General features: G+C 43.9%; 1 protein-coding gene and 1 long non-coding RNA gene across 10 annotated transcripts in view; one reads left to right on the forward strand and one right to left on the reverse strand.

Moving 5' to 3' along the window:
* The window catches only part of BRD3 (bromodomain containing 3), a 46194-nt gene that overhangs the window by 19454 nt on the left and 1043 nt on the right, over positions 1-25697 (reverse strand). For 7 of the 9 annotated variants that reach the window (XM_026062009.1, XM_026062008.1, XM_026062006.1 and 4 more), the window contains exons 2-6: positions 7786-8112; positions 5610-5747; positions 4460-4607; positions 2811-3025; positions 732-1103 (exon numbers count right to left, since the gene is read on the reverse strand). In XM_026062009.1, coding sequence (XP_025917794.1) covers positions 732-1103; positions 2811-3025; positions 4460-4607; positions 5610-5747; positions 7786-7986 — 1074 coding nt within the window. In that variant the 5' untranslated portion in view covers positions 7987-8112. Of the gene's footprint in view, positions 1-731; positions 1104-1420; positions 1551-2810; positions 3026-4459; positions 4608-5609; positions 5748-7785; positions 8113-8327; positions 8877-25697 lie in introns of those variants that run through there. The other 2 variants (XM_026062005.1, XM_026062013.1) reach the window with 2 other exon arrangements.
* Positions 23841-25459, forward strand: LOC112964226. The gene is made up of 2 exons (XR_003252901.1): positions 23841-24578; positions 25063-25459. It is a non-coding gene; the product is annotated as an uncharacterized LOC112964226 (long non-coding RNA).

Below are 25697 nucleotides of genomic sequence, written 5' to 3' on the forward strand. Positions count from 1 at the left end.
GCACTGCTCAGCTGGGACAAAGCACTTTTGGCATGCTAGTGAAAGCCAGCAGAAACACCTCAACTCCCTGTACATGGAAGAAAGTCTCACCTCCACCAACACAGATTCCAATGGCCAGTTGCCAAGCAGAAGATGGGAACTAGGAAACCAAGTTGCTCCATGGATATTTAGGAGGGATTCAGAGAAACCTCCCAAGTGATGGCAAAAAGCACCTTAAATTTTGAACCATACAAACTAAGCTCTTAAAGACATAAGCATAAACTGCACAAGCATCATATTATTTCTTCCCCTCCCCTGAGTACCAGGTGATCATCAGGTTCCAGCTGGAATTGCTCAGTGTAAGCCTATCTGGACCACACATCATGCCAACAAGCAGGTAGGCAGCAGCTTCTGGAAATGGGATACTATCAATTGAATCTTATGCAATACTGCACCTCTTCTTCTCAGAGTGCAATGCAGTCCCAGGGACATGAGTTTAAATAGCTGGACTATCCACAAAGAGGAGAGGATGGCTTTGTACAGTCTGCATTGCAGGGAAGAAAAAAAAGATGTCCCACTTCATAGGGAAAAAGGAGAGGGGAAGCAAACAAAATATAAAAATATCCAAATGATACCCAAACAGGTTCGTTTTTCTACCCTTGTCCCCCCTCTGCCCTCCCCCAGAAGGAGCCAGTCCTCTGCAATCAGAGGGCCATGACACCCTGCAAAAGAGGTGGTAAATGTGGACGTACTTTAACAGTACTGAGATCCATGGGGTGTTTGATAATATCATGATAGTCATGTAATTCCAAGGCCTCTGCATCAACAGGCTTGTAAAAGGGCCATGCATAGGCTGCGTGCTTCTTCGAGAGCATCTCCTTGAGAATGCTGTCACAGTACTTGAGGTGCTCAGAGAGCTTGCCCTTCTTCCCTGCATGCTGGGGGACCTCTCCATCTTCAAGGTCTTTCTTTGGTGGTTTGATGGGCCGGCCGCCGCTCTCCCGTCGAGCGATGATTTTGGCCTGCTTGGGGTCCGAGAGGGGGGTGGGCGACTCGCTTCGGCTGGCAGTGATCGCAGAGGTGGTGGGGGTGGTCGTGTCCGCTTTTCGCTTCACTCCCTTTTTCTGAAAGGGCAAACAGACAGACCTCATGAGCATGCACCCAGTTCTCACGCTACGCTAGCAGAAACCTAGCACAATTCATCCTTATTTGTGAGATCTGCCTGCCCTCTGACAGAAAATAGAATTACTTCACTGGGATAAATGGGGCTTGTGACTAGAAGCTTCAAAACACAATTCAGTGACTACAACACGATGTATTACCACATGTCATCTGAGCCACAGTAACCAGCCATTTGCACGTCTCCAACCCAACCCCAGACATGACGCAAAAACGTGTTAGTTCTATGTATTTCACTGAGATTCAAACTAAGGACTCTTACCTCACGTTTGCCAAGGGAAAGGAGTGCGCCCAGTCGATTACTGCAGCTCAGCTGATGCATGGTGACTTAGTAAGTGTCAGTAACTTAACCACATGTCTGAGTCCCCAGTGGCAGGATCAGGCTATAAGTTCTGAACCAAAGCATATTAATCACCAAAGACCCATGAGCCCTCACTCCCTTGTATTTAGTGGACGTGCCAAGGTAGATTGCTTATTACAGACAAGAATAAGAATGTAATGATTTTGCCTCAAGCAAGTAAAACATATCTCGCATAAATTCAAGCTGTGACTGTCCAGCCAGGTCTCTCTTGTGCTCCTATGAAGGATTTATTCCTCTGGAGGGGGAAAAAAAGGGGGGAAAAAATGTGTTCCCCCAGGAAGTCTAAGAGCAATCTTAAATAAATCTCAAGCACAATTTGTTTTGCAGCATGTACTTGGCAAACTCACTCTTATGTTCAACCATGAGTTTTAAAATTAAACTGATTCTCAGAAGCAAGTTATTTGGACAGAAACTGCAGTATGAATGAGACAGGCTTCTGAAAAGGACAGAGCTTAGCTGTAAGCAGATCTGACTTCCAATTTCCCTAGTAATTCCCAAACTGTAGGTTTAAATAAGCAAAACAATAAATTCAGTGGCTCTGCTAGCCCATGCAACCTCATGTCAGTGAACACCAATATTGCTGCAGTTAATTTCCCAGCTCCAAAAAAAAAAAAAAAAAACCACCCACATCTTTCTCTAAGCAACGTTTTCATCATTTTAAAGCAATACACAACTTGCTAGGAAAATACCATTTAGAGCAATATTTTCATTTACCATAAATTAACACAGTAAATAGTGAAACACCAGTGACAACTCCCAGATTACTCAGTAAGGAAGACAGAACTAATGCACCCACAACCTGCAGGCAACATCAATCTCCTCCAACTGGAGTGACAGGCTTGTCCTGAACTGCTTTATGGCAGAGAGGAACATTCCTAGTGCTGGAGTCTGCAAATCTTAAAGGAACAGTCCCAGTAAAATCAAGGGGTCAGTTACAGAGAGAAGAGATGCTTTGGGTTACATGGTGCAAAACTGGGGAACCTCTGACAGCTCTGGTTCACGGAGCATCAGCACTAGCTAAACCTATGGTCAAATAAGAGCTTTTAATTGAGGCAGAGCAATTAAAGAAGTTGACATCCCCTCAGCTGGGATGAGCTAAAACTTTTCTCAACCCACTCAAACTTGATGGCAAGCATCTGTCTGAGCACATCTCAAAGGGACAACGATGGTCAGAGAGGCAAGGAGTCAAATGCAAAGAAAAGTAATGCACACAACCAGCAGCGAGGGGATGAAAACAAGCACTGCTTAGCAATATTGCCTTCTCAAGAAGAAGGGCTTGAGTTCTGTTTACCTTGACTACTGGTGGTGTAGGAGGAACCACGGGCATTATCGGAGCAGCAGGCGGAGGGGGAGCAGCGGCGGGAGGGGCAGTGACAGGCGGGACATTAGCAGTGATGGTTGGCACAGGGGTGGCAGCAATGACGGGCGTCTGAGACACGGCTGGAGGGACGTTCTGGAACGGGGCCGGCGGGGAGACGGAAGACACGGCCACTGCTTGCTGTGCTCCTTTCAAACGACAAAGTGAAAACGCACTGCAATGTACTGATGGTTACAAGAGCTGACAAGACTTTGGGAACAAAGTGACGCTGCCGCTGCTGGACTGTGTAACCATGGGCTTGGCCAAAGACCCCAGTTTAGGGCCACAGGAAGAGCAAGGAGGACACTGAGTGTGATTTGCTTGGTGCTGTTACCAGGGGCCAAAAAAGCTGAGGAATCACTGACTTAAGTCCTTCTACTGTGAGCTTTAAGCCAGCCACATGCAAGCAAAATACTCCAAGATCTGCACATGAGCTGTGTTGCTCTGGGACAGTTTTCACCCCTCTGGCTGCCCTCAAAGCTATCCTGCTCTCAGCAAAGAGCAGAAGCTCAAGGAGAGGAAGAGGAGGGAAATGACTCTTTCGGACAGGTGCTGTTCGGAACAGACTTCCATCTGCGAGTGCTTTCACTAGGCATGGCCAATGGTAACAACCACTCCTCTACTGCCCACTAGATTCCTAAGAGTTCAAAGCACTTCAGATTCACCATGAGTTAAAAAACAACAAACAGAGCTGGGAGCACAACCCATGTCTCCTGATACCCAGGCAAGGGTTTCTTATGCTACACCTGCACTGTCAAAGAATTGCTTACTAGTCCAAAAGTTAAGGGAGTCAAATCTAGTAATTAATGAACAAAGTATCAATATTCTCCTACATTTTTTTTTAAATCAAAGGATGCTGACAAGACAACATCCCAAACTTCTCTGAGCTTGGATGAAGTTGCAGTTGCATTTGGCACCTGGGATGTGGGAAAACAAAAAGGAACAGTTGACTTTCCCAGAGCAACAATTAGATCTTGTTTACAGAAAATGCTTGCAACAATTTAATTCAGCCCACACAAGCTCCTTTATGAATTGTTTTGCTCTGCTTAAGGATGTTTCAGTCTTAAGCCCATTTAAAATCAGCTCAAGGTAAGCTGAACTAAACTTAGTTTCAACTGATACGCAATTCCCTACATAGCCTTTTGCAATAGCATAATAAATCCTTTTTGGCAATCACACTTCATTCTGGGTATAAACCCAGATCCAAAGAAGCTTTCTGTGCCACAGTCTGTCACTTGTAGTAGATTGGGGTGTCTGTCTACCTTGTGTCTTTCTGCCTTGGTTTCTTCTTTGCACATGGGAAGCAACAGCATTGCCCTCCCTCAAAGCGTTGTGCAGATGGGTACATTACAGATGGTAAGATGTTTGTATGATATATGCAGAGGGGCCTTAAGACAGACGAGCCCTGAAACAGCAGGAGATCAGTATCTAGAAGTCTTGCCCCCTCTTCCACTGCTCTAACCGTTAGACGACACACTCCTTTCCTAGCCTCCTCACCATTTGCACAGTCAGGCAGCTTGGAAGGTGGGTCGGGCCTCAGCAACAGACTTTTAACATTCACTGTCACTGGACCAGGTTAATACCTGCACTTTGTGCGCCCGCTGACGGCTTGCGACCTTTGCCTTTAGGAACTGGGGGTAATAATTCGACTTCCTCCTGAGGCATCTGGGCAACCTTCTGCAGAAATATCTTCTCCAGGGCTTGGGCCATGAGGACGATGTCATCTGTGGGCTGCAGGGACAAGAAGACAAGCCAGTACTATGCCATCCATATGTTAGATGCAAAGAGGCTCAAGATCAGGCTTTGAAATTCTCAGTGACACTGCCCTTCAAATAAATGATAATATCCAAGCTCTGAGAATAAACAGACTACGTCTCCTTCTCCCTGTTTGTATGCTACCCTCCTGCTCTTCCTTCTGGTCTAACATGTACATATTACTGCCTCCAAGTACACTTCATCCAAAGAATATCAGGACTTCCAATAGGAGCCCTGATAACTAGCACACTATCAGCTTAAGCAGCAGCAAACTGGAACAGATGAGCTGTCCACCCTTGCTTGCCAGCAGGTCCAAGAGAAGAGTGTAAACATATTCTCCGTGGCTTGAACTAATTAATTTATTTCAGCTTGTTCTCCAGTATGGGTCAATGATGACAAACCATCATAGAAAACATAATACAAGCAATACAGGCTTTTAACAACATAACAAAACAGCAAATAAGCCAAACCCAAAATAACAACATGCAATCACAAGGTGCATACATAGGTATGAAACACTGGCAGAGAACAGAGTTATACTACTTACTGAACTGTCCTCTGCTACTAAGAGAGGTAGGAAATATTGTTACTGCTGAACAGCCAGTGTAAAACTTCTCACTAATATATCACTTAACACCTGCAAAACGTTGCATGAACTTTAGCTAATCTGAAAGAATTCCTAGCTGAAAATACAAGGACCAAAATCTGGAGCAACTCACTACATAATCCCAAAACAGAGACCTACCTTTAGTTAAAAAGCACATTTGCCATTTTAACTAGTGCGGGGGAAGAAAGCCACAGCACAAAGACAGCTTTGTACACTTCCAGTAATGTGGTTGCAATTAGTGGCATTTCAAAACCTTGCAAGGCGGGCCTGTAGCGCCGAAAAGTTAGCCCGTTCAAAACCTGTACTGTAACAGTAGTAGTTGGGTCTTTTCTAGGCAGTGCCCCAGCTCAAAACTTGTCTGGATTCTTTACCTTGTTGTAAATGTAACAATTTGTAAACATGGTGTTGAAATCCTGCATACATTCACTGGCACTCCAATAATAGTTATGTTCCAGGCGCTTCTTGATCGTCCCCATGTCCATGGGGTTTTTTATTATTTTGTGATAATCCTGTTGGAGAAACAGGAAAGGAGTTATGAGGAAAGACTGCGTTCACATTTCTTCTAGTCCCAACTTTCTCCTCATTCCTCCTTCCAAATATACATCCCCAAATTTTTGCGCAAATTGCAAATATCTTTGCTTTTATTTCTTTTCTAAGTTGTAGCCTTTCAGTCTATTATTATTGTTACAAATTTGACTACAAAGCATGAGAACTCCTTCCACAACCACAAACCTTCCCCAGCCCTCATCAACACATGCTCAAACACACATACAAGTGGCTACCTGGACATTATTGGCTTTTTATAAGTGTTATAGGGGTTATAAGTGCAGTTTGGGTTTGCACCACAGAGTGGAACAGTGCCACATTTTATAACTAGACTAATGTGACAGTGATCCAATTTATACTCGCATGGGACCAGAATTAGGGGCAGCAGTGTCAGCAGTAGCTTGGGCAGGGTGCTCAGTTTAACTATGGATTGGCTGCTGTTCAGGAAACGGCATTTCTGCCTGCCTTTTTAGAAGATTGTCACTGAAACACCCATCACTTAAAGAAGTTTGTCAATGCCAGCACCGGTGGAGAACGCACTAAAAGTTTCAGCGTCTCCCTTGAAACACTCTCCAAAGGCTTCCACATGTTACTGCAGTTTCTCACTGGGCTGGCCTCAAGCATCTGCAGAGGCTGTGATGACCCTGGAGACACTCTAAACATGCAAGGTTATATGCTTTAATTTTCTTATTCTGGAGAAAAGCAGCAAGGCCTCTCATCACGTGATCACATGAAGCCACATACAGCCACTGGCCGTTCTCTGAGCCCAACCCCTCAAGAGTGACCTGAAACACTATTTCCATGCGAGGAATGCTAGGGCAGAAAAGGCAATCCTGTTGGTTACCAGGCTCGAGCAGGTTTGATTTAGGACACATGTGAATATCAATTATTCTTCCAGCAACTCCTTTAAGTTCTCTGGTAACCTGCCTTTAAAACCACTTCAAAACTCCTCAGTGAGAAACTAAATCCACGAAAAGACGACACAAAGGAGCACAGACCTGGTGAAATATTATACAGGTGTTAAGTGTTTTACTCTTCTGGCTAGCACTTTAAATAGCACCCATCAACAACATCACAGAGTTCAAAAGACTCCTGATCCAGTCCATAAAATCAGGTCATAACCTATGGTAACTGGAGCTCTCCAGACCTCACATCCCAGAACCCTGCTCCCTCGAACCCTACGTGCAATCACGGAGCTGTTCAAAGCAGCCAGAGCTAATTTGCAACGGGCTGCTCGAATGAACGGACACCAGGCTGGGCAGGGGTCAGGGTCCGAGCGAAGCAGGTGGCTAGGTGTTTGCCTCAGCTGCTGACTTTTTACACTTACAGGACCACTTTGAAGAGGCAAAAGGTATGTGATTGTTCCCTGGAAGAAAGCAGCTTAGTAAAACTTTAGTCACTGATGAATAACCTGGCTTGAGCTTGGACTTTCTGGTCTGACAGAGACAGGATACATATCACCAAGCACAGGAGATGATGGATAAATGCAACTGTTCTGTTCCTTCTGCTTCCAGCATGGGCATTTGGAGCTAGATAGCTCCAAAGTATCCTTGCTAATTAGCTTCTCCTGTCTTCCTCAACACTGAAGTCAGTGGAAAATCCAGGAAAGCCCATCAGAAACAAATCACACTGAGGCCAACGCGAAATGCTCATGAGAGTGCAGGCTCCAAGGCTCTCACTCAGGTTGGACAGAAATGGGACAAGGGGTGATGTCATGTAAAAGCAACCACAGGTGAGCCACAAATTAAGCATTACATTTCAGTTGCTCTAAGACAGCTTGCCTAGGTGCTGTTGTCTCCCTTCACTAAGTGTGAGGCAGTTTTCTCCTTCAGAGATCTCCAGCTTTGAAAGACATCACCTTCAAATTCAGTGGGTCTGAGAGTATTCGTGGAAATCACAAAAAGCAACCCGACCATTCTGATCTAACGATCAGAAAACTGATCTCACTAGCACGCAGCTTTCCAAGAACAGAATGCAGAGCAGGAAATGACAGATACTTACTGGTAAATTCAATTTAATTGCATCAACAGGTTGGTAGAAAGGCCAAGCAAACTGATGCTTCCACAAGGTCTTTACCACAACATTTTGCATATATTGCAATTGGTTGGTCTTCCGGCCAGGCTTATTAGGATTAGTGACCTCCGGAGGCGGTGGATTCACAGGGCCCTGAGGAGCCTGGATTGCTGATGTGACTGTCGACATTTTCCTGCCGCTGGCTCTCACTCGCTGTCACAGCAGCAGCAACAACAACAGCTAGGAGATTTTCTTTCTTCCTTTATGCTCCCCGAATGGGACTGGCATCCCATTTCCAGGGTCCAACCATGCAACCTAGATCACAAAAGAGGAAGGGGACGATGCATAAATACACAAACTTACTTGAAGTAGGCACGTTCAAACACTACCAATAGTAGGAGCATCCTGACCCAGGTTCTTCACCCCATCTATTTCATTTCTTGTAATAAACTCTTATCTTAATGGTGGGCATGGCACAAGACCCAAGAGACAGCAGATCAGCAGTTCTCAAATTCAAGGCCTGCAGAGACCTGGTAAGCTTCACAGCACTGGTTCTTCCTTCACCTGGCTCAGAGCGCATCTTCTTGCAAAGAAAACACATGGAGTAGTATAAGAAATACAGTGATGATGTCATGCAGAGACTCCCAAGGACGTGTTAATCCAAGCCAGTAAATCCACAGCATGCAGCTCCACGTAAACGTAACTGTGCCATTTCTAGACCCAGGCTGGCTGACACCAAGTCAGCTTACAAGTCTCCAGACTGGTGCTGTGGTTAATGCAAAATCCAACAATTGAGAGTTGAACACAGCTGTCCTAGGATTCTGATCCAGAGAAGCAAACAAAGGTGCAGGGAGAGGTGTTGTGATCAGCCGTGAATGCAAGATGCCACCAGCAACATCCTAACTAGAAGCGATCTGCACTGTGAATCTCAAAGGCAGTCTCTCTCTTACTGTGCCCACTTGACCGGGCCCTCAGTTTCAGATGGAAGTGTCAAGGCATTGGCTCAATATAAATCATAATTCATATTATATTTATATTGCACCCATGCCCTGGATAAGAGAGCACTCTTAATGGCATGCCTGAAATACAGAAGAATACACATAAATTCCATTATTTTAGTTCTAGTTTTTCCTAACATACTCTAGGGGGAAAAAAATTGTCTAGCATCACTGTGTCTCATATACCATATGGTAAACAGCTTTGCTATGTCATCTTCCATAAACATTTGATATTTCAATTCACATCAGAACTGCAGCTACTCTACTCATGGCAAACAGACCACAATCACTTTCTAGAGGCAAATTATTTCAAATATGTTCAGAAAAGTACACAAATATTCTCACTGACATATGCTTCTTGCACATAGAGACACATCATCACAAAAGAGAGCAAAGATAGAAGCTGCGGTAATACAGGAAGAAAGAAAGAGCATTAAGACATCCTAGAAAAAAACACTCTTCCTTGATATATCCCTAATCACCTCTGCTGAATATCTGGACTAAATATAGACCATCAACCTACCCTTTGAGTAGCTGATTAGATGATGGTGAGAACTAAATACTTACCTAATTTAGGGGGATTTTACAAAAATAGGTGTGTACAAACATAAACAGATCTGCCACAGAGAAGGATGTTTAAGTATCAGTCTTCCCAGTCTTGCCCAGGTAGCCAAGGCATTTACTTTCCAGAGCGCATATGTCCCAGCAGCCCCCGGAACCAGGCAAGCAGAGCGGAAGCACTCTGCCACCCTGGTGACATTGTGACACAAGAGACCACGCAGCAAAACACCCAGTGCTCCTGGTGCTGCAGAGCTCTGGGCACCAGACCCCACCATGGCTCAGCTCAGAGGCATCCCCAGCTCCAGAAACCAGAGTTGGTTGACTTTTATGGAGTTAGTTTAGTTTTTATAGTGCTTGTATGGAAAATGAAAATGTTGGAAACCTAAACAGATCTGTTAGTGCGTGCATATGTGTTTGGGTGCAGGGAACAAACAAGTCAAGGAATGACTCTGCCATCATCCACTCATGGGATACAGTAATCCTAACATATTCCAAGGATGTAGAAAAAGCAGACATGATGGTAAGACTTTCTTGTGCTATGTATCTGTAGGCTAGATCCAGAGGCAGCCCTCCAGACCCTATTCTTTGATAGCTTAAGATAGCTATCAAAGCTGATAGCTGATAGCAGCTCAGAGAGGACTAGCCTCTCTTCCCCAGCCCTCTCATCTGATAATGCTGGGCCTGCAGGCCCTGGCAGGCAGGGTGATCACAAAGCCACCAAGAGGGATGCTGGCACGTTCTGGGCAAGGAGTTTCAAAACCAGGATGTTAGTTGGAATTTCAGAGTCAGAAGAAACTGGGAAAGCATTTTCTCCTGATTTTCCACCAACTCGAAGCAGTGGCAGAAATACAGCCAAATGCAATCTTAGGATCAAGGGGAAAAATAGACAAAGAATTTAAAAAAAGAAAAGAGGCAATTGGGATGTTTCATTCAGTCTTTCTGAGCAGCTGTCTGCATGGGTTTCAGACCCCAAGGCCTTTGGGCGATATTCATCATCAGACTGCAGGCCCCTGGTGACCATCACTGAAGCATTTTGTTTGGTGTCTTGATTAACGAACTGAATCCAATACAAGGATTGACGGGAAATAAACGGCCCACAGCGAGCAATTTCTAGTGCTATAGAGCGTTTCAGTCACAAGTTTGAAAATATGTAATATAACTTAAGTCTTCCCTTTAAACACACTAAGGTTAGATACAATATGGCTCGTAATAGTAACAATCCTGTTTTCATTACAATTTCCTTATACCCTCCTACCTCTCAAACTCCATTTGAGAGAGGATTTTTTAAAACTTTAATTTATTTTTACTAAATCCCAGAACTGTAATTCAAAAAACACAGATCCTAGCTCCTGCCTCTCCCAGACTCCCCCTCTGACTTTAGGCAAGCCATTCAGTATCTTCATGCCATAGCTCCTCATCTGGGCCGGGGAGATAATGATACTTCCTTTCCGTCTTCATCTGTTCCACCCAGCTGGACCGCAAATTCTTTGGGATGTGCATTGTCTCTTCACATGCACATGCCCAACATTCTGCTCGTCAAGCTTAAATGAGGTTTGTACATACTTCTCTAACATGGACTGTAATAATCATCAGTGACATAGCTCTGAAAGGATTTTAATTAAGAACATTAGCAAAAGTAGAAGGGGCTGAATCATGACAGTCAACTCAGCTAGTCCTCTGACAGCTGATTCTCTTTAACATGCATGCTCCAACTCACTGGTTATTACAACCTAATGTGGCTACAAAACCCAAACCTCTTAGCAATACTGTCATTTAAATTCTGGATCCTGCAGCTGAAAGACAGGAATAGCTACCTGGGCTATTGCAGCAGCACTGGAAATATTTGTTCCCAGCATAAATGCAGCTTTAATGTGCATTTGCAGCTAATTCTTCAAAATGAATGGGAGCACCATTGAAAGACAAGATCCTTTTCCCGTGAGACATTCTGAGAGCTCTAATTGAAGACTCAGTCTTAAACAGGGGTTGAAGAGATCTCACTACAGCAAGGTAGGAGAGAGCACTCCTCTCACATCACTACACTTCACCAGAAAATGGGGCAAGGAGCTCTCCCTCTGCTTTTAGCAGAGAATTGCCTACCTCACTGCATCGGTTGAACCCTTGGTCCAATAGCCTCCTCATCACTTGCTGGGGAAGTTGGTCTGATTTCAGATCATTCCTTAATTTTTAGAACTTTAAATTTACTTTTACTTCCATTCTATTACTTTTAACTTTTCAAAATAATATTTTTGTTAAAAAGAGAAAAAAAGAGGATTAGGAGAAGCCTGGAAGCTGAGGGTGAAAATGCTTTGGAAACGTCCCATCTATTAAGAGAGCACATGACATGACTCAGAGAAGCAACAGCCCTGTCCGAGACATCCAAGTATGGCACATTTTGATGCTAAATTGTGATTACTATCAGCAGAAAGAAAGGAGAGAGTCACAGGAAGAAGCTCCAATTCTCACCAGCCAGCATTTTTGTACTAGGTACAAAGGTAGGTACTTTTGTACAAGGTAGGTCTGAGAACTGAAACATCTACTAGCTGTCAGGCCTCACTTATTAAGCCAAGAAAGTAAGAGCCATTTGACAGACCAACTTTTCATACCAAATCATCCAGCCTGGCACTAAGACTCACAAAAAACAAGCAAACTGACACAAACTGTCCCACTACTACAAGCAGAATGGAAATACACAGCTCTAGTCTAAGCAAGTCAGCACCTACTTAAATTGCATTAGCATCAATAATCACTTGAACTGTTAGGAAGCCCAGCTGTGAACCAGGACACCACCATGCAAGGTACTGTACAAACCCAGAAGTAAGACTGCCAAAAACAGTCTTTGCACAGATGTCACGTGCATTTTCCAATTAGGGCCTAAGGCTGGACTTTTTAGTCCTGGGGTAGTAACTTCTTAAATTTAAATTCTAAAGTCATTATTTATCCTTTTCCCTAGACCTGTAACTTTCAAGTAACAGAAAGTGTTCTTGATTTTTCTGCCTGCCATCTACAGTTTTGACATTATGAATTCAAAGCACACCCTTTCACCATCATATGTGAAGACTGCACACTGCTTCCCACAGTCTGCATTTTCCCCACCTTTTCACTCACCCCAGTTTGAGAAGATAATTAAAAGCAAAATCCAACCCAAAGAAAAGCTTTCAAATAAAACTTGCTTCTCTGGAGTTCAAATCTGTCCTTTTGAGATGAGCTGCAACCTTTCCCAGTGTGGGACCCAGCAAATCTACAGGGTTTGGCTCATCCTTTAGCCAAACCAGTCATCAAAACACACAGGTAGGTTGCAAGGATTTCTTTTTAATTTTTATTTCATTCAGTTGCTTGCACAGGTCAGTCAGTGGAAAGACAGTTGACATGGAAAAAGCATGCTAATAATTCCCTGTACTAGTAGGACAATATTTTAGCAAACTTCTGCAGCCCACGGACTGTCTGCAGTCGTGGAGACTATTTTAAAAGAAGCTATAAAGCCCCATGAAACATGCACTGTGCCAGTAAGCCTGCTGCTTCAGCTAACGGTTCTGCCACTTCCTTTGGCAATGCAGAACATTTAACGGATGGCTCAGTCCCTTGCCGCTGTTTGTGTGGTACAGGATGGTATTTGTGTTGATTGCAAAATTAAAAGGTAGCATGCTTTACATTAGCATGTGAGCACTCCAACTCTTTTCCTTAGTGTCGTATTTCTGCATAGTTATTTGGACAGAGATGAAAAACTGGCGTAATTCCAGCCCATCCAGAAACACAGACACAAGTCTTCCCATCAGAGAAAATGATCAAGTTAGAGAGATGTTCCTTGACCTCATCTTTACCTCCACATTATTATTTACATTACGGTGGCGTGCTGAGGCTGCACAGAGATCAGGGTCCCTCTGCACTTAGCGCTCTGCAGACACACAGTAAGACACTGTTCCCACCTCGATGAGCTGGCATTCACAACAGACAAGGCAGAAAAAGAGCAGGGGAAGCAGTGAAGCGACTGGCCCAAGGCCACCCAGCGAACCTGTGGCATAGCCAAGAGCAGAGCCCCAAACCCCAGCAAGTGCCCGACTCGGGCTTTTTGTTAGCCAGCCCAGGGAAACACCACCTCCAATGCTCACGCAAGGGTGAGGGGCAGTGACTGAGCCTTGCTGCAGGTAACACCGAGCCAGCAGCAAGAACCATAGCAAGAACCACAGCGTGACAGTGTGGCATCTGGAACAGACATCCATCCTCCACCGCCACTCCAAGCATCACTCCCCCTCTTAGGCTCCTTGTAGTCACCAAAGCAGATGCTCAGTCCCTTTTCCTGGGCAGCAGCAGTAGCCAACAGAATTTGGTTAGATCTGGCACCATATGCTGCTCCCCGTCTTGGAGAGGCATCAGACACATACTCACATTGCCCAGACTCTTACGGCTGTGGAAGAGGTTTAGCATGCTTCTATTTCAGGGGTGCACGAGTCAGAAATTGTGTTTCTGAGAGGGAGAAAGACTGCCAGTTGATCAAATTCCTGCAAATGCAGACTTGCTGCCAAGACAGACAAACACGCACAGGTATTTGGTTACAAAACACAGAGAGGGAGGCCAGCAAAACTGCCTTTCTGGCCTTTCCAGAGTTGTCTATTTGAAGAGTAAGAGATTTTCCTTGCTGCTGCTGTGATTACATACATATTACTCAGTACATAAGCCACTTCGGCAGGAAGATGTTGGATAGCAAAGGGAACAAAGTGCAGATCATGAAAAGATTTTAACAGTGGCCAGTCAAACCTAAGGAGAGGCAGCACACGAATTTGGGTTTATTTGGGAACCAAGCATTCAAATGGGTAAAAGAAACACCATCCAGATGATAGGAATATTATGTCTTTCTCTCCAGTGATTGTTCGCAATCACTTTCCTGCAGAGAATTTTTTTTTCCCTTCCCCAAACCAAGTAACATCCATTGCATTTACAATAAGTCATCTCCGTCAAGAAAACACAGGTATAGAGGTTTACCAGGCCACCTCCAAAAGCCTTGTTATTACACACAGTGCAAAGATCCCTTAAAGCAACCAAGTGCCTGATCCAAACCTCTTTATAGTCCAACGAATGATGCATCACTGTTCATCATAGTCCACAAGTTGTATAGCCCAAAGAGTCGGCCCGTCAACACAAGCTCAGATATGATAGTGAATTGAGGGTAGTTATACCCATTTCACGTATATGGCCATAGAAAGTCAGGGTTATACCGCCACTCCTCCAGGCTCCTCAGAAGGAAACAACTGACAGATGTCCTCTTCTTCCTCCCACTCTGCCATCCCTCACCTTCACACAGCCCTCTGTAGGGATCCTCCTCCAGGCATTACTGACTCCATGACAGCAGGGATGTTCTTTTCAAATGCAAGGGATCTGCAATTTGACACCAAGACTTGAGGACAGCTCAGTTGCTTTATCAGCCAGCAGTGGCTTGGCAGACACACACACATTATATGCAATCAGCCACCCCCTCAAGACCTGGGGATGAAGCATTTCCACCTGGCCTCGCTGCAGAAAATTTAGAATTTGGCTTGTGAATGCCTCTATGGCACACTGCAGCTTTGCACTCTGAAAGTCCATTCAGCTATCCTTGTCATCTCCCACATCATTAATTCCACACAGAGATTTGCTTTTCATGTAAAATATTTTGAGCACAGCTCCAATAACATCCTGAGACTCAGGAAGGGGACACAACTCTGCCCTTAACTTACCTCTGTGTGAGGGAGGCAGAAAGATCATGGAAGATTAACTCAGTTCCTTGGCTTCTGACTTGGTTAGTTTAATGCTCATCAGATTATACAGATGGATTTCCCACCCTTGGTCTCTCCGTGGCTATTATAAGAGCAGGTGTTTCCTCAGTATGGAGCCTGCGGGTTCCTAACCAGTAGATAAGAGTCAGCCAGAAGTAACTGGTAATTTCAAGGGCCTTCACTTCTGATATGTACTCAGCACTTCCTGTGAATCAGACTGCTTTAAGATGTCTTGCACCATGCCTTCAAACTCAAGGGTACCCAAAAGTCACTTTATCTTGACTATAAAAGCACTGGTGACTTTTACAAGCAGTATTCTGGACACCTCAGTTAAAATGATGGTCTCCCTGACAATTATGGGCCAAAGCATTGCTCCATCGAGGTGCTAATGACACAGTAAGCACCTTCTGATAGAGTCTGAGCAAGAATTTAGGTGCATGTCACATACCTTCTGCAATGCACAAATCATATGGGGCTCAGTTGCTTTCTAAAGGCTGCAGTTTCAAGTGCAGGGAGCGATGTTTCATAGTGTAACAGGTTCATTTTCACAGCTATGAATTTGCTTTCGAGAACAGTTTAGATAACCAGCCTCAGTAATGGATTAGGTATGCCTGATCTTGTTTTGGAGCAGGGAGAAGGACAAAATGACCTCTGGACATTTCTTCCAGTCCTACTTTGTGTGATTCTCTGACAATATTCAGGCAAATTTTGACCCAGACACATTTTCATGCAAGGTCTTGGGTTATGCACAGTTTTGTTAATAAGTCTACAAGAGGAAAGAAAAGCAAGAGAGTGGCTGAAGAGCTTACGCTGCATTGGATGCCTGATTGAAGGAATCTAGCCAGCTTTGAGATCTGACTCCAGACTAAGGATTGGACTGAGATTGCCAAAATAAAGGGAACTGCCCTTAATAAAAAAGTCTTCCAGGAAGTATTTCAGCAAACTAACTGGGTGACCTACCATGAAAATGCTAACAAATGCTTAGTTGTAACAGTAGAAATGCAGCATCTATGAACAAGTTTGAGTGGGTAAAGCAGCTAGTGACATGCAGATCAGGCCTCTGGAAGGACAGAATCAGATCAGGGCGATGGGAATACATAGGTGTTGTCTGCTTAACAGGAAAATTCTAGCAGTTGTGCCTCTCTCAACAAGATACACCAATTATACATTTGTGCCAATGGAAGAAAAATGTTGAGCCGTTTCAGCCTTCATTTTCATTACAGAGATTTGGCACAGAAAGGAAAGCGTTCAACAGACTCACATGTCTGGGCAGAGTCTGCTCATGTCACTTCTTCCTAGCAAGGAAAGGTAGAGATGCAATGAAATTACCTTGGATTGATGCAAAGGGTTGAACTCAGAATACCTCATCAGCATGGAGAGGGCCAGAGAGAAGACAGACAGCAGGCAGTCAAGGTTTGGGGAGAAAGAAGGTAAACCTGCCTTTGATCATATGCTCTCTCACATCCAGTGCATCACAGCAAATATATTGTCATACCTTAACATCAAGCATTTATTTGGCAAGTTCTAGCACTGTAGGGGTTACTGCAGCTCCCCTGAAAACCCATTTACAACACAACACCTGCAATCTTGGACATTAGGCAAAAAAGAAGCTCTGGGAAGGTGCCTGGCATACAGCCACATACCATACAGGCTCCCAACATGTCAGGAGTAGGATTGGGGGGGGGGGGGGAAGGAACGTGGCTGGAGGCACACTAAGTATAGTATAAACCACAACACAGGCAGCATCTCAGTCCTCTTCTGTGATTCAGCAACCACTTCAAGCCCGATCCTGCAAAAGTGCTAAGCAACTTTCCCACTAAGCTGTACAGTTTTTTATAGCTCAGCACTTCTCCAGAGCTGGGTTTTGCAGACTTAACACCTACTAGATGCAACTAATTGGCCAATCAAGATAAACTTCTTTCTAAGAAAAGTTTAAGTGAAGACACAATAAACTCAAGTTCTCCATACTTTTTTGGCCCCTCTGCCACACAAGCTGGGCCTCCCCCTCTCCAGCTGTCTATTAGGAAGAGATAAAAGGACAAAGGAGGTTAGGTGCTAGATATCTGGGATCGGAAAGCTTATTTAGAAAGAGGCAGGCTTGTGGGCACCCCCATTGTTGCAATTACAATAGCTATGATAGTTGATCTAGTCAATGCCACCCAGCCCTGAAGATACATCCTCTCACTGCAGGATTGCTGCTTAACGTGTACAAGTATAGGTACAAGTATAAGGTGTTCCAAGAGCACGGAGACCTTGGTCTCTCTTCAGTGTCATTTTCTAAAACATCACACACAGAAATTGGAGCCATATTCTAACCTAGTCAAGAAGAATCTCCAAGTTTAAGTGAAACCTGGCCAAGGAGAGAAAAGAAGTTTGATGATTCCAAATTCAAACATTGCTGATGGTCACAACTAAAGTCTCTACAGACTCAGTGACAATCTTTCCAGACTGGCCAGTTCCACAAATTGAGACCTGGCACAAATGCTATCTGCTGGGATGCCTTCTTACCTCTGTTATTCCATCTCTAAATGATTCTAGTATGTATTATCACTTTAAACTTCAAAAATGGACAGAATTTACTCTTCTATCTCTACTCACTCATACTTCTGCATTCAAGACCATAGTTCTGGACCAATCAGAGCAACAGGTCCTTCCCAAACAGGAAGCCAAGGTGACAAGCAAGCAGGCCTAAGCTGTTCATCATTTCAATAGTGGATGGTGATGGAAGGGTCCTGCAAAGTCTTGATCTTATACTCACTGGCTTCAGCAAAAGTCAGTCTAGGCTGAAGAAAGCAAAATTGGCGCAAAGAACAAACACAAATACTACTGAGCAGATAAAGTGGGAAAGGAAACTGGCAACTAATCCTGAAGGACAGAAAGGAAAACCTACACCATGTGAGAGAGCAAAATATAGAGAAAGTCAGGAAAAGAAAGGAGGAGTAAATATAGAGAAGAGGGGGGGAAGTTAAGCTTCCCATTTCATGCAGTTTGACAATAGGCTGCTGTTAAATGCTGCACCATAACCATCTGCTCTCATTTTGCTACAGACTGGGGCAGGAGAGAGAAGCCCTGGCGTGTTTTATCTAGGCTTGGTCACCATTTTTCCTACGATGCAGCAACACATGGACAGTATACTCATGGATCAGGGCTTCATTGTGCCAGATGTTGTAGGAGGACAGTCTATGCTGTAAGAGACTCCAGCCTCTGCTAATAACCAGACATTGCAAGTGGGTAAGCAAAGAGAGTGGGATGGGGAGATGGAGTAAAAACTGGAGATTACAGTGACTGTTAGAGTAGTAAACTGACAGGTTAAACACCTAGACTTAACCTTGTTTCACCAGGCTGTGTCTAGGCACCACTTCAGTACCTTTATTAATTCTTGGAATTGCAGTACCATCAAGACACTCCATAGCCCTCACTAAGACCAAATGCACAAAACAGCATGCACAAAGTCTCTGCCCTAAGTTGCAGACAGTCTAGACAGCCCAGAAAAGGAAGAGAGGCCCAGCCTGGCAACAAGTGGCGGCCTAAAGAAAAAAAAAAAATCACAGCACAGGTTAAGCAGCACAGTCTCCCTCCCTTCCATTACCGCATCCCATCTCCTTCCAGGCTCTGTCTCCTAATCCCCCTCTGTTCATCCAGCATTTTACAGCATAACTTCTCCAACACATGATACTATTTCAGATTCATCCTGTGACTCCAGAAAAGAATCTTGCCAGTTTCAGGTTAGCAAAGCGTATTTCTGTTAATTTATTAAAAAAACAAAATACTCTGGCACTGGCCCAAGTTTCAGATGATACGTACATAATAGAAGCATTTATGTACACCTATTAAAGCATGATGTGGCAACACCCGCAAAGGCTTCAAACTCCTAATGGGATTATTGTATGTCTACACCCTCACAAGGTTTTCCTTTTCTGCTTTTTAAAGGGTATGATCTGCACAGTTAAACATTTGTGTTTTGAAAAAGACAGTCTGCCCTGCCCCTTTTTAATCAGCATATGGTGCTCTGTGTACTTTCACAGTATAAGAAAAAAATCAAACTCAGTTTTATTCAACATATAGTGAATAAATTATACATAGTTTTTCCACAACAGGTTTTGTCGTGATTGTTTCTTTTTCTGCACTTTGATTTCCAAAGGGAGAGATTATCGGACACAAAGCATTTTGAAGAAAAAGAAAAGAGCAAGAGAGTGAATACTTCCCTGCTGGGCAGAGCATCTCCGAGCTTCTGCTATCTCTGCAAAGAATTACAAAAAAGGACAGCTACGAAACAGGATGCTGACATCTCAGCTGAGTTCTTGACTCCCCGTGCTGGGGGCTTCCCAGTTTCCCTGTTGTAAAATGGGGATATGAACATTTCCCTACCATGCACATTTAAAGGCATTAGTCTTTTCTTGTGCATTTATACAGCCCATAGCACATAATTCCTTCTCAGTGTTATGGTAATATGAATACTTAAAAAGTAAAAATAACAGCAACCCATATTTATGAGGTGTTCTTTAAGTGCGATGCTAATTGTCATCTGAAGAAACTATGAAGCTAAAACCGCTATCTGCTTTATCCCTTGCCCTAACACTGCAGCACTCTCTAGACATGTTTCTAAAAGATAAACCACAACAGCAGTGGAAGTCTTCATGACATCTATTAGGGATGGAGTTTTAGATATAACCAAATTCCACTTCCACCTGAATTTAAGAGGCTATATGTAACAGTAAGATCACCTCCTTTTAACAAAACAAAGTATAGGAAGTATTCTGGACAAATATGGAGCCCTTGCAAATGGCATTCAATTCATATATATTACCTACTTAAAGGACTGCCTTCTGCTCTATGCACCTACCAGCCTACATCATAATGCTGCCTTACGTCTCTAGTATCGCATGGTCATATATCAGCATTAGAAATATCATTTACGAGTGCTACAGATGTTATCCTTAGTGGCAGCTCCACGCAAACACTGACAGCGAGACAGACCTCTAACACACACACACACACACAGATCCATACGTTAGCTTGTTAAAGCATTTCATAGTACAGAACAGAATCTAAGCGATTCATCAGGGAAATACCTTCTTTCATCAACAGACCTCCCTTGCACACACTCGTGCTCCAACGTTTTCTCCTACTCATATTTTTAAATTATTTTTATGTATTAAAATGATTAGTGTTACTATTTTGAAGTAGAACAGATTTGCTTTAGGACAAAAAGCATTACAAGCGTAGCAAGAATGGATCAGCTACTACTGGTTTAATTCATGCTCTAAGTTTACAACGCTGCAACTTTCCCAAGCAAAGTCCACCTAAATCAATATATGACACTCAAGTCAGTTTAAGAGGATGGACAATGAAGTGAAAGGGATTGAATTACCATGACTTAAAATTACTGCTTGTTAGCTGAGCCACAGTAACATTATACTTGATAATGGGGCAGAGTAAGTACACCCACCCACCAAGTTAATTATCGCCGCTTAGCCGACAGAGGAGCAGTAACGTGCTCCATTGCAGTAGCCCTCCAATTTACGACCACCATGGTCCCCTGAACAGGTTGCACCAACTTAGCTTTATCTGTTTCCAAACCAATTTAAGGATCTTGTCTAAAGATGTTGTCCCAGAATAACTCAAGGTGTGAACTTAAAACAAACATAGCCAAACAAGTGCAAAAGTCTGTATGTGGTCTGCTATTTTGGATGAAAAGTGCCCTACTGATTTTGCTAAGGTTGGCTAGATCCATAAACTTGCTCAGCCACACAAGGAAGTTGCAGGTCAGTTAAGGTGTGAAAAAAACGTGGTAGCTACGCTGCTCTCACTGCCTGAAAGGGCATCTGAGCAGAGCTTCCACTGCCCGAGTGCAGGCATCCAATTTAAACTCCCAAACAGTCAGTGATAAAGGGAAAAATTTGGATCTCAAGTCTATTATGCCTCTCTGGCAAACTCTGCTGCCAACTTTGGGGAGAGGGGAAGGTATTCCCGACCACCTAATTCACCTAAAGGAGGAAGGTGCTCTCCATCTGCATGCCTTCGGAAGAGGCAGCTCCGGAGGGCAGCTCTGAGCACAGCTGTGCATCCCCCACTGGGGGAACACCTCTCCCCACTGATCGCTCAGGGAGGCCGGGCTCCTCCTGAGAGCACCCACCTGTACACCCACAGCTCAGCTTACTGCACAGTGAGAAGAGACGAGCCTTAAGCCTCTCAAACCTCCTGCACGTGGATGAAGTTCAAGTCCAAAGAAGTACGATCACTAAAGTGTGTACGCAACTATAAAAAGTTGCTCCCACATGTCTTATTGCTGCCCAGGAAAGGAGTTATCAGGCTGAGGATACAGGCCTGTAGCACTAGAAGAAACTACCCCAGCTAAGGAACGCCTTTTTGGCAGAACAGCCATATTCGCACAAGCACTTACTCCGGCAGGAACGTGGGGTAGCATCCCCCCTTTCACACAGCAACCTGAAGAGCTGCACTGTAAAGCTATTTCACCAATATAACCAGAATCGTAACGGAAAAAACGCAAAAAGGCAAAGCTTTCCAGCAAGGAAGGGCATTCTCAGACTGTTTCATTGATCTGAAAGTTAAGCCAAGTTACGCCTGCACACATTTCCTGTGCATATAGAACACGTATATTCCCAGCATACCGGTATCACCACAGCCCACTGAGCAGCATGACTCCTAAAGTAGCCTTAGTAAGGAAAATGGCTGTATCCAACATCCCAGCAAGGCAGCAGGAAGCAAAACAGTGTGGAGCTGCAAACTCTGGACTTACTTGTGGCCATACTTATTGAGCAGTGCAGTTTTGGAAAACAGATTTCTCGTGGCATGGCCACACTCTGGTGGGTTGTGAGAAAGTGTGATCCTCACCCAGACACCCTCCGTATAGACAAGGTAACACAGGAAAAACGTATCTTTTTCCCAGTACAGCTTGGTTTGGTTATGGCAGGCGAGTTGGTTGTATGAAGTGCACCTTTGGTAGCATAACCGTGTCAGTGCATGAAGCACTCTGCAAGGATATCAGCGTTGCCATACCAAAAGAGCCCTCCAAGCATAAACTTCAACAGCGGAACAGCTCTCAAGACCAGGAACAACTACTGCAATCTTTCTCTCTCTCTTTTCAAAGCAAAGAGGAGCAAATGGGGTCATTCCAAAAGCAGACCTGTGGCAACCGGAACCAAGTCCAAATCTCAAGGTTTGCAGCTAAATGTCCTCAGGTTTGGAATCATTCGGGCCAAGACATTTAATTCTAGTTCAGCCCCTAGTTTAAAGGAATTTCACCCCAGGTTGTCTTTGCTAGGCCTGTTGCTCTGCTGCTGGAGAGGAGAATGTTGAGTTCTGGTCCCAGCAAAGGGACGAGAGACTCGAATAATTCTCCTCCTCTGCCTAGGTTATTCACGTTGCCGAAACATACCCAGACACGGTGGTCTTTTTTAAATCAAATTCAAACCAGGAAGAGACTGAGGCTTGGCAAGGTGCGAAAGGAATCCAAAATAGAGGCTGTGTTTCTTCAGTTGGTGTCTTATCAGCAAGACTGGAGGAGCGAGCGAGGACTGGGAGAAAAAGCAGCTTTAGCAGCACATTACTGCGAATTTCCACACTGCTCTCCAGAAGAATTTAAATCCTTTCCTTTTAATGTTGGCTTTAGTAGCAAGTGGGTTAAGGAGCATTTCCTCTCTTATATTGCATTGTTAGTGTGCCACATAAAAGATGTTCACCTCCAGCAAGCACTAATGATTGACAAAAAAAACACCGACATCACAGTAAGACACGCTGGAATGAAAAGCTCGATATACACGTCCTTCCAAAATGTCCTAACAGCTCACTGAACAGCAGGGCAAACAATGGGTCCTTGCTAATTCCCCAAACTCCACTGCTTACAATAGTGTTCTGGGCTATTACTGTAGAATAATGTGGTAATTTAAAAAAAACAAAACAAAACAAAACATACGGTTCATGGTAATGATTGGGAAACCCACTGCGGATTAATGAATTTTGCAAATTAGCAAAGAAGGGAGCAACCAGGATTGAAGAGAAACAATCAACAACGCTGAGAGGCAAAATGCTCTTTGTTCATTTATTTAGTTAAGTGTAGTTCTGCCTGCATCTAAAGCACCTGATAGCTTACCAAAGTAGACAGAGTAGTATATTTTGTAAAAGTAATTAAGCCTTTGAAACATGAGACCTCACTACATCACTCAGCTGCTGCTGAGGAGAGGGATTTGACTCCCGAGTTGTTTGTGCTGTCAACGAGACTGATCAGGCTCCCAGATTACCCAAGGGAGAACGAACAAGACTCTAGGAGCGCAGCGGGGCTTGGCTGCAAGCCCACACCCCGCTGCACAAGTGCCTATTAAAAAAAAAAAAAAGTTAAGGGGTAAGCGTTAAACGGCATCTTTCAGAACCTGCACCCATGAAAAGACGCACCTGCAAAAACTGCTGGAAACTGCAACCTTGCACCGGCTTCACCTGTGGGAACTGTGTTTGGTTCGCCGGGGCTCAGCAGGGGAACAGACCCTCAGGTCAGGCAGACTGGATCTGCGGGCATGGTTTGGGGACACCAAGACTCTCTGTTACAGTCTCCACCATTTTAGGAGATGACTGAAGGATGAAGGTTTGAACACACTGTTCTTAACTCAAGAAACAAAGATTTTGCAAGATTATTAGGAACTGTGGTTTAAGTCATTCTACCTAATACAGTTCAAAGAAACGCTAGTTATGAAGCCTACTGAAAGAGGTTTCATTTGCAGCAACTGACTTACAAAACCAGCTTTCACAAGAAAAAAAATAGTAACAGAGTGCTGCTGCCTACCATACACCCTGAGCTGGTACATCAAGTTTCTTAAATATGTTTTTCTTCTAAATTGATTTTTTTGAATGGCAAAGGTTTTTGAAAGCACCTCAGTGCTAATATGACAGAAATCTTATTTCCAGAAGCGATTTAGGAGCCTAGTTTTATTGAAAACAAATGGAATTAAGACTCCAAAGACACTTTTGAGAAAAGACTTCAGACTCTCTACATGGCACATGCATTCTTTTTCAATTTAAACTCTGCATGCATAGGTCACTAAAACTAAAAAGGCCTTTCACTGGGACAGCTACTGTCTCAGCAATGAAGCACACAGGCAGTGAGTATAGAAAACAATATTGCAATCAAGCTTACACTGAATGTTGAATAAGACTGTTACCCTCCACCCAGTCCTTTTATTAAGCATTGTTTCAAAGACTAAATACACGCATGAGTGAGTATTTTAACTAGTGTGGACTGAAGAGAAATAAAGTACAATCTTGCTATTTATTCTTTCCCGAAAGGAAGGCTTTTAGTTCAGAAGTTATTCTTTTTCAGCAGGAGCCTTGGAGTGTGTTATTAAAAACCCTCTAAACTTCTGAGTTAACAAAATAAGACAGGCAGTAGTCTGCTAGTTCTGTGATCTGCTGATTAGGAAGCAAGGACTTAGCACTTAAAAATACCCAGCAACTTGAGTATACTGTAAGTAATACAGACTTTTTGGTTTTTTTGCTTGTAAAACAACCAGACTGCTTTGGGGATTTCTTGTTTGTTTTGATTGATGCATATTTATTCTGCACTTCTCACCCATGTATTGCAGCACATATGGTAGTCACCAAGTCCTCTCTAATACCTTGACTTATCACTGGGTGAATTAAGGACAAGAGTCAGCTTTAAACCTAAATTTCCAGTTTAATTTAGAGACCGCTCCCCTTAGCATACTCGCATATACTGAACGCATTAAAAATATTAACAAGCACATCAGAAAAAATAAAAAAGCTCCTTTTTCCCCAGCAAGGAACAGCAGGTGTGCTTTGCTAATTGCGTTACCCCCTAACCTACTATTTACTAGTGTCAGAGAACTTGCATGTAAAACAGATAAACATTCAAAGTATTAGCAAAACCATCATAATCGCTCACCAAAAAAAAAAAAAAAGTTTATTTCTGTAACTCTTGATTCCTGTAGACATCGACAGAAAGGTAAATCCACACTACAGCATTTTCGTAAGACATTCAGAGCAAATCGCGCCGAAGGCATGGTCCGTGTTGTCAAGTCCCTTCTGCAGGAAACGCATTCCCTCCTAACGCCCTGCCAGGCTGAACCTTGCAGCTGGAAGACGCGCAGCGACCTGAACACTACAGCTTTGTTTGAAAGTGAAACCAAACAGCCTACAAATAATGCTCTATTCCCCCGTGCCAGGGAGGTGCAAAAAGCAAACGCGTAATACGAGCGGGGGGGAAGCACGGCTAAGTTTTGAAGTTTTGCCTTTTATTAGCGTTAGCATTATTTACCGCGTGACACTTCTATATATAAATCCGTGATCTGCGTTTCTTTTTCCGCCTTTAAAAACAGATCAACTTCAGGCAACGAACTACTGGTTTTCATTTATTCGCAGAAGTTATGTAAACAGCAGATATTCACACGAGCGAAGGGACCGGGTGTCTATACCAATACACACACGCGAAACGCGCACTTTCCGGCGCAGCCCGGGCAGCCTGCTCGGATCTTTCCCCACTCGCAAGGCAGCGACCCGGGCGGCGGCGGGGCCGCAGGGAAATGGCCGGGAGCAGCCCGGCGCCGGGCCAGGGCGCGGAGGAGCC

The sequence above is a fragment of the Apteryx rowi genome, unplaced genomic scaffold, assembly GCF_003343035.1.
Source record: "Apteryx rowi isolate R43461 unplaced genomic scaffold, aptRow1 scaffold_19, whole genome shotgun sequence".
NCBI lineage: Eukaryota > Metazoa > Chordata > Aves > Apterygiformes > Apterygidae > Apteryx > Apteryx rowi.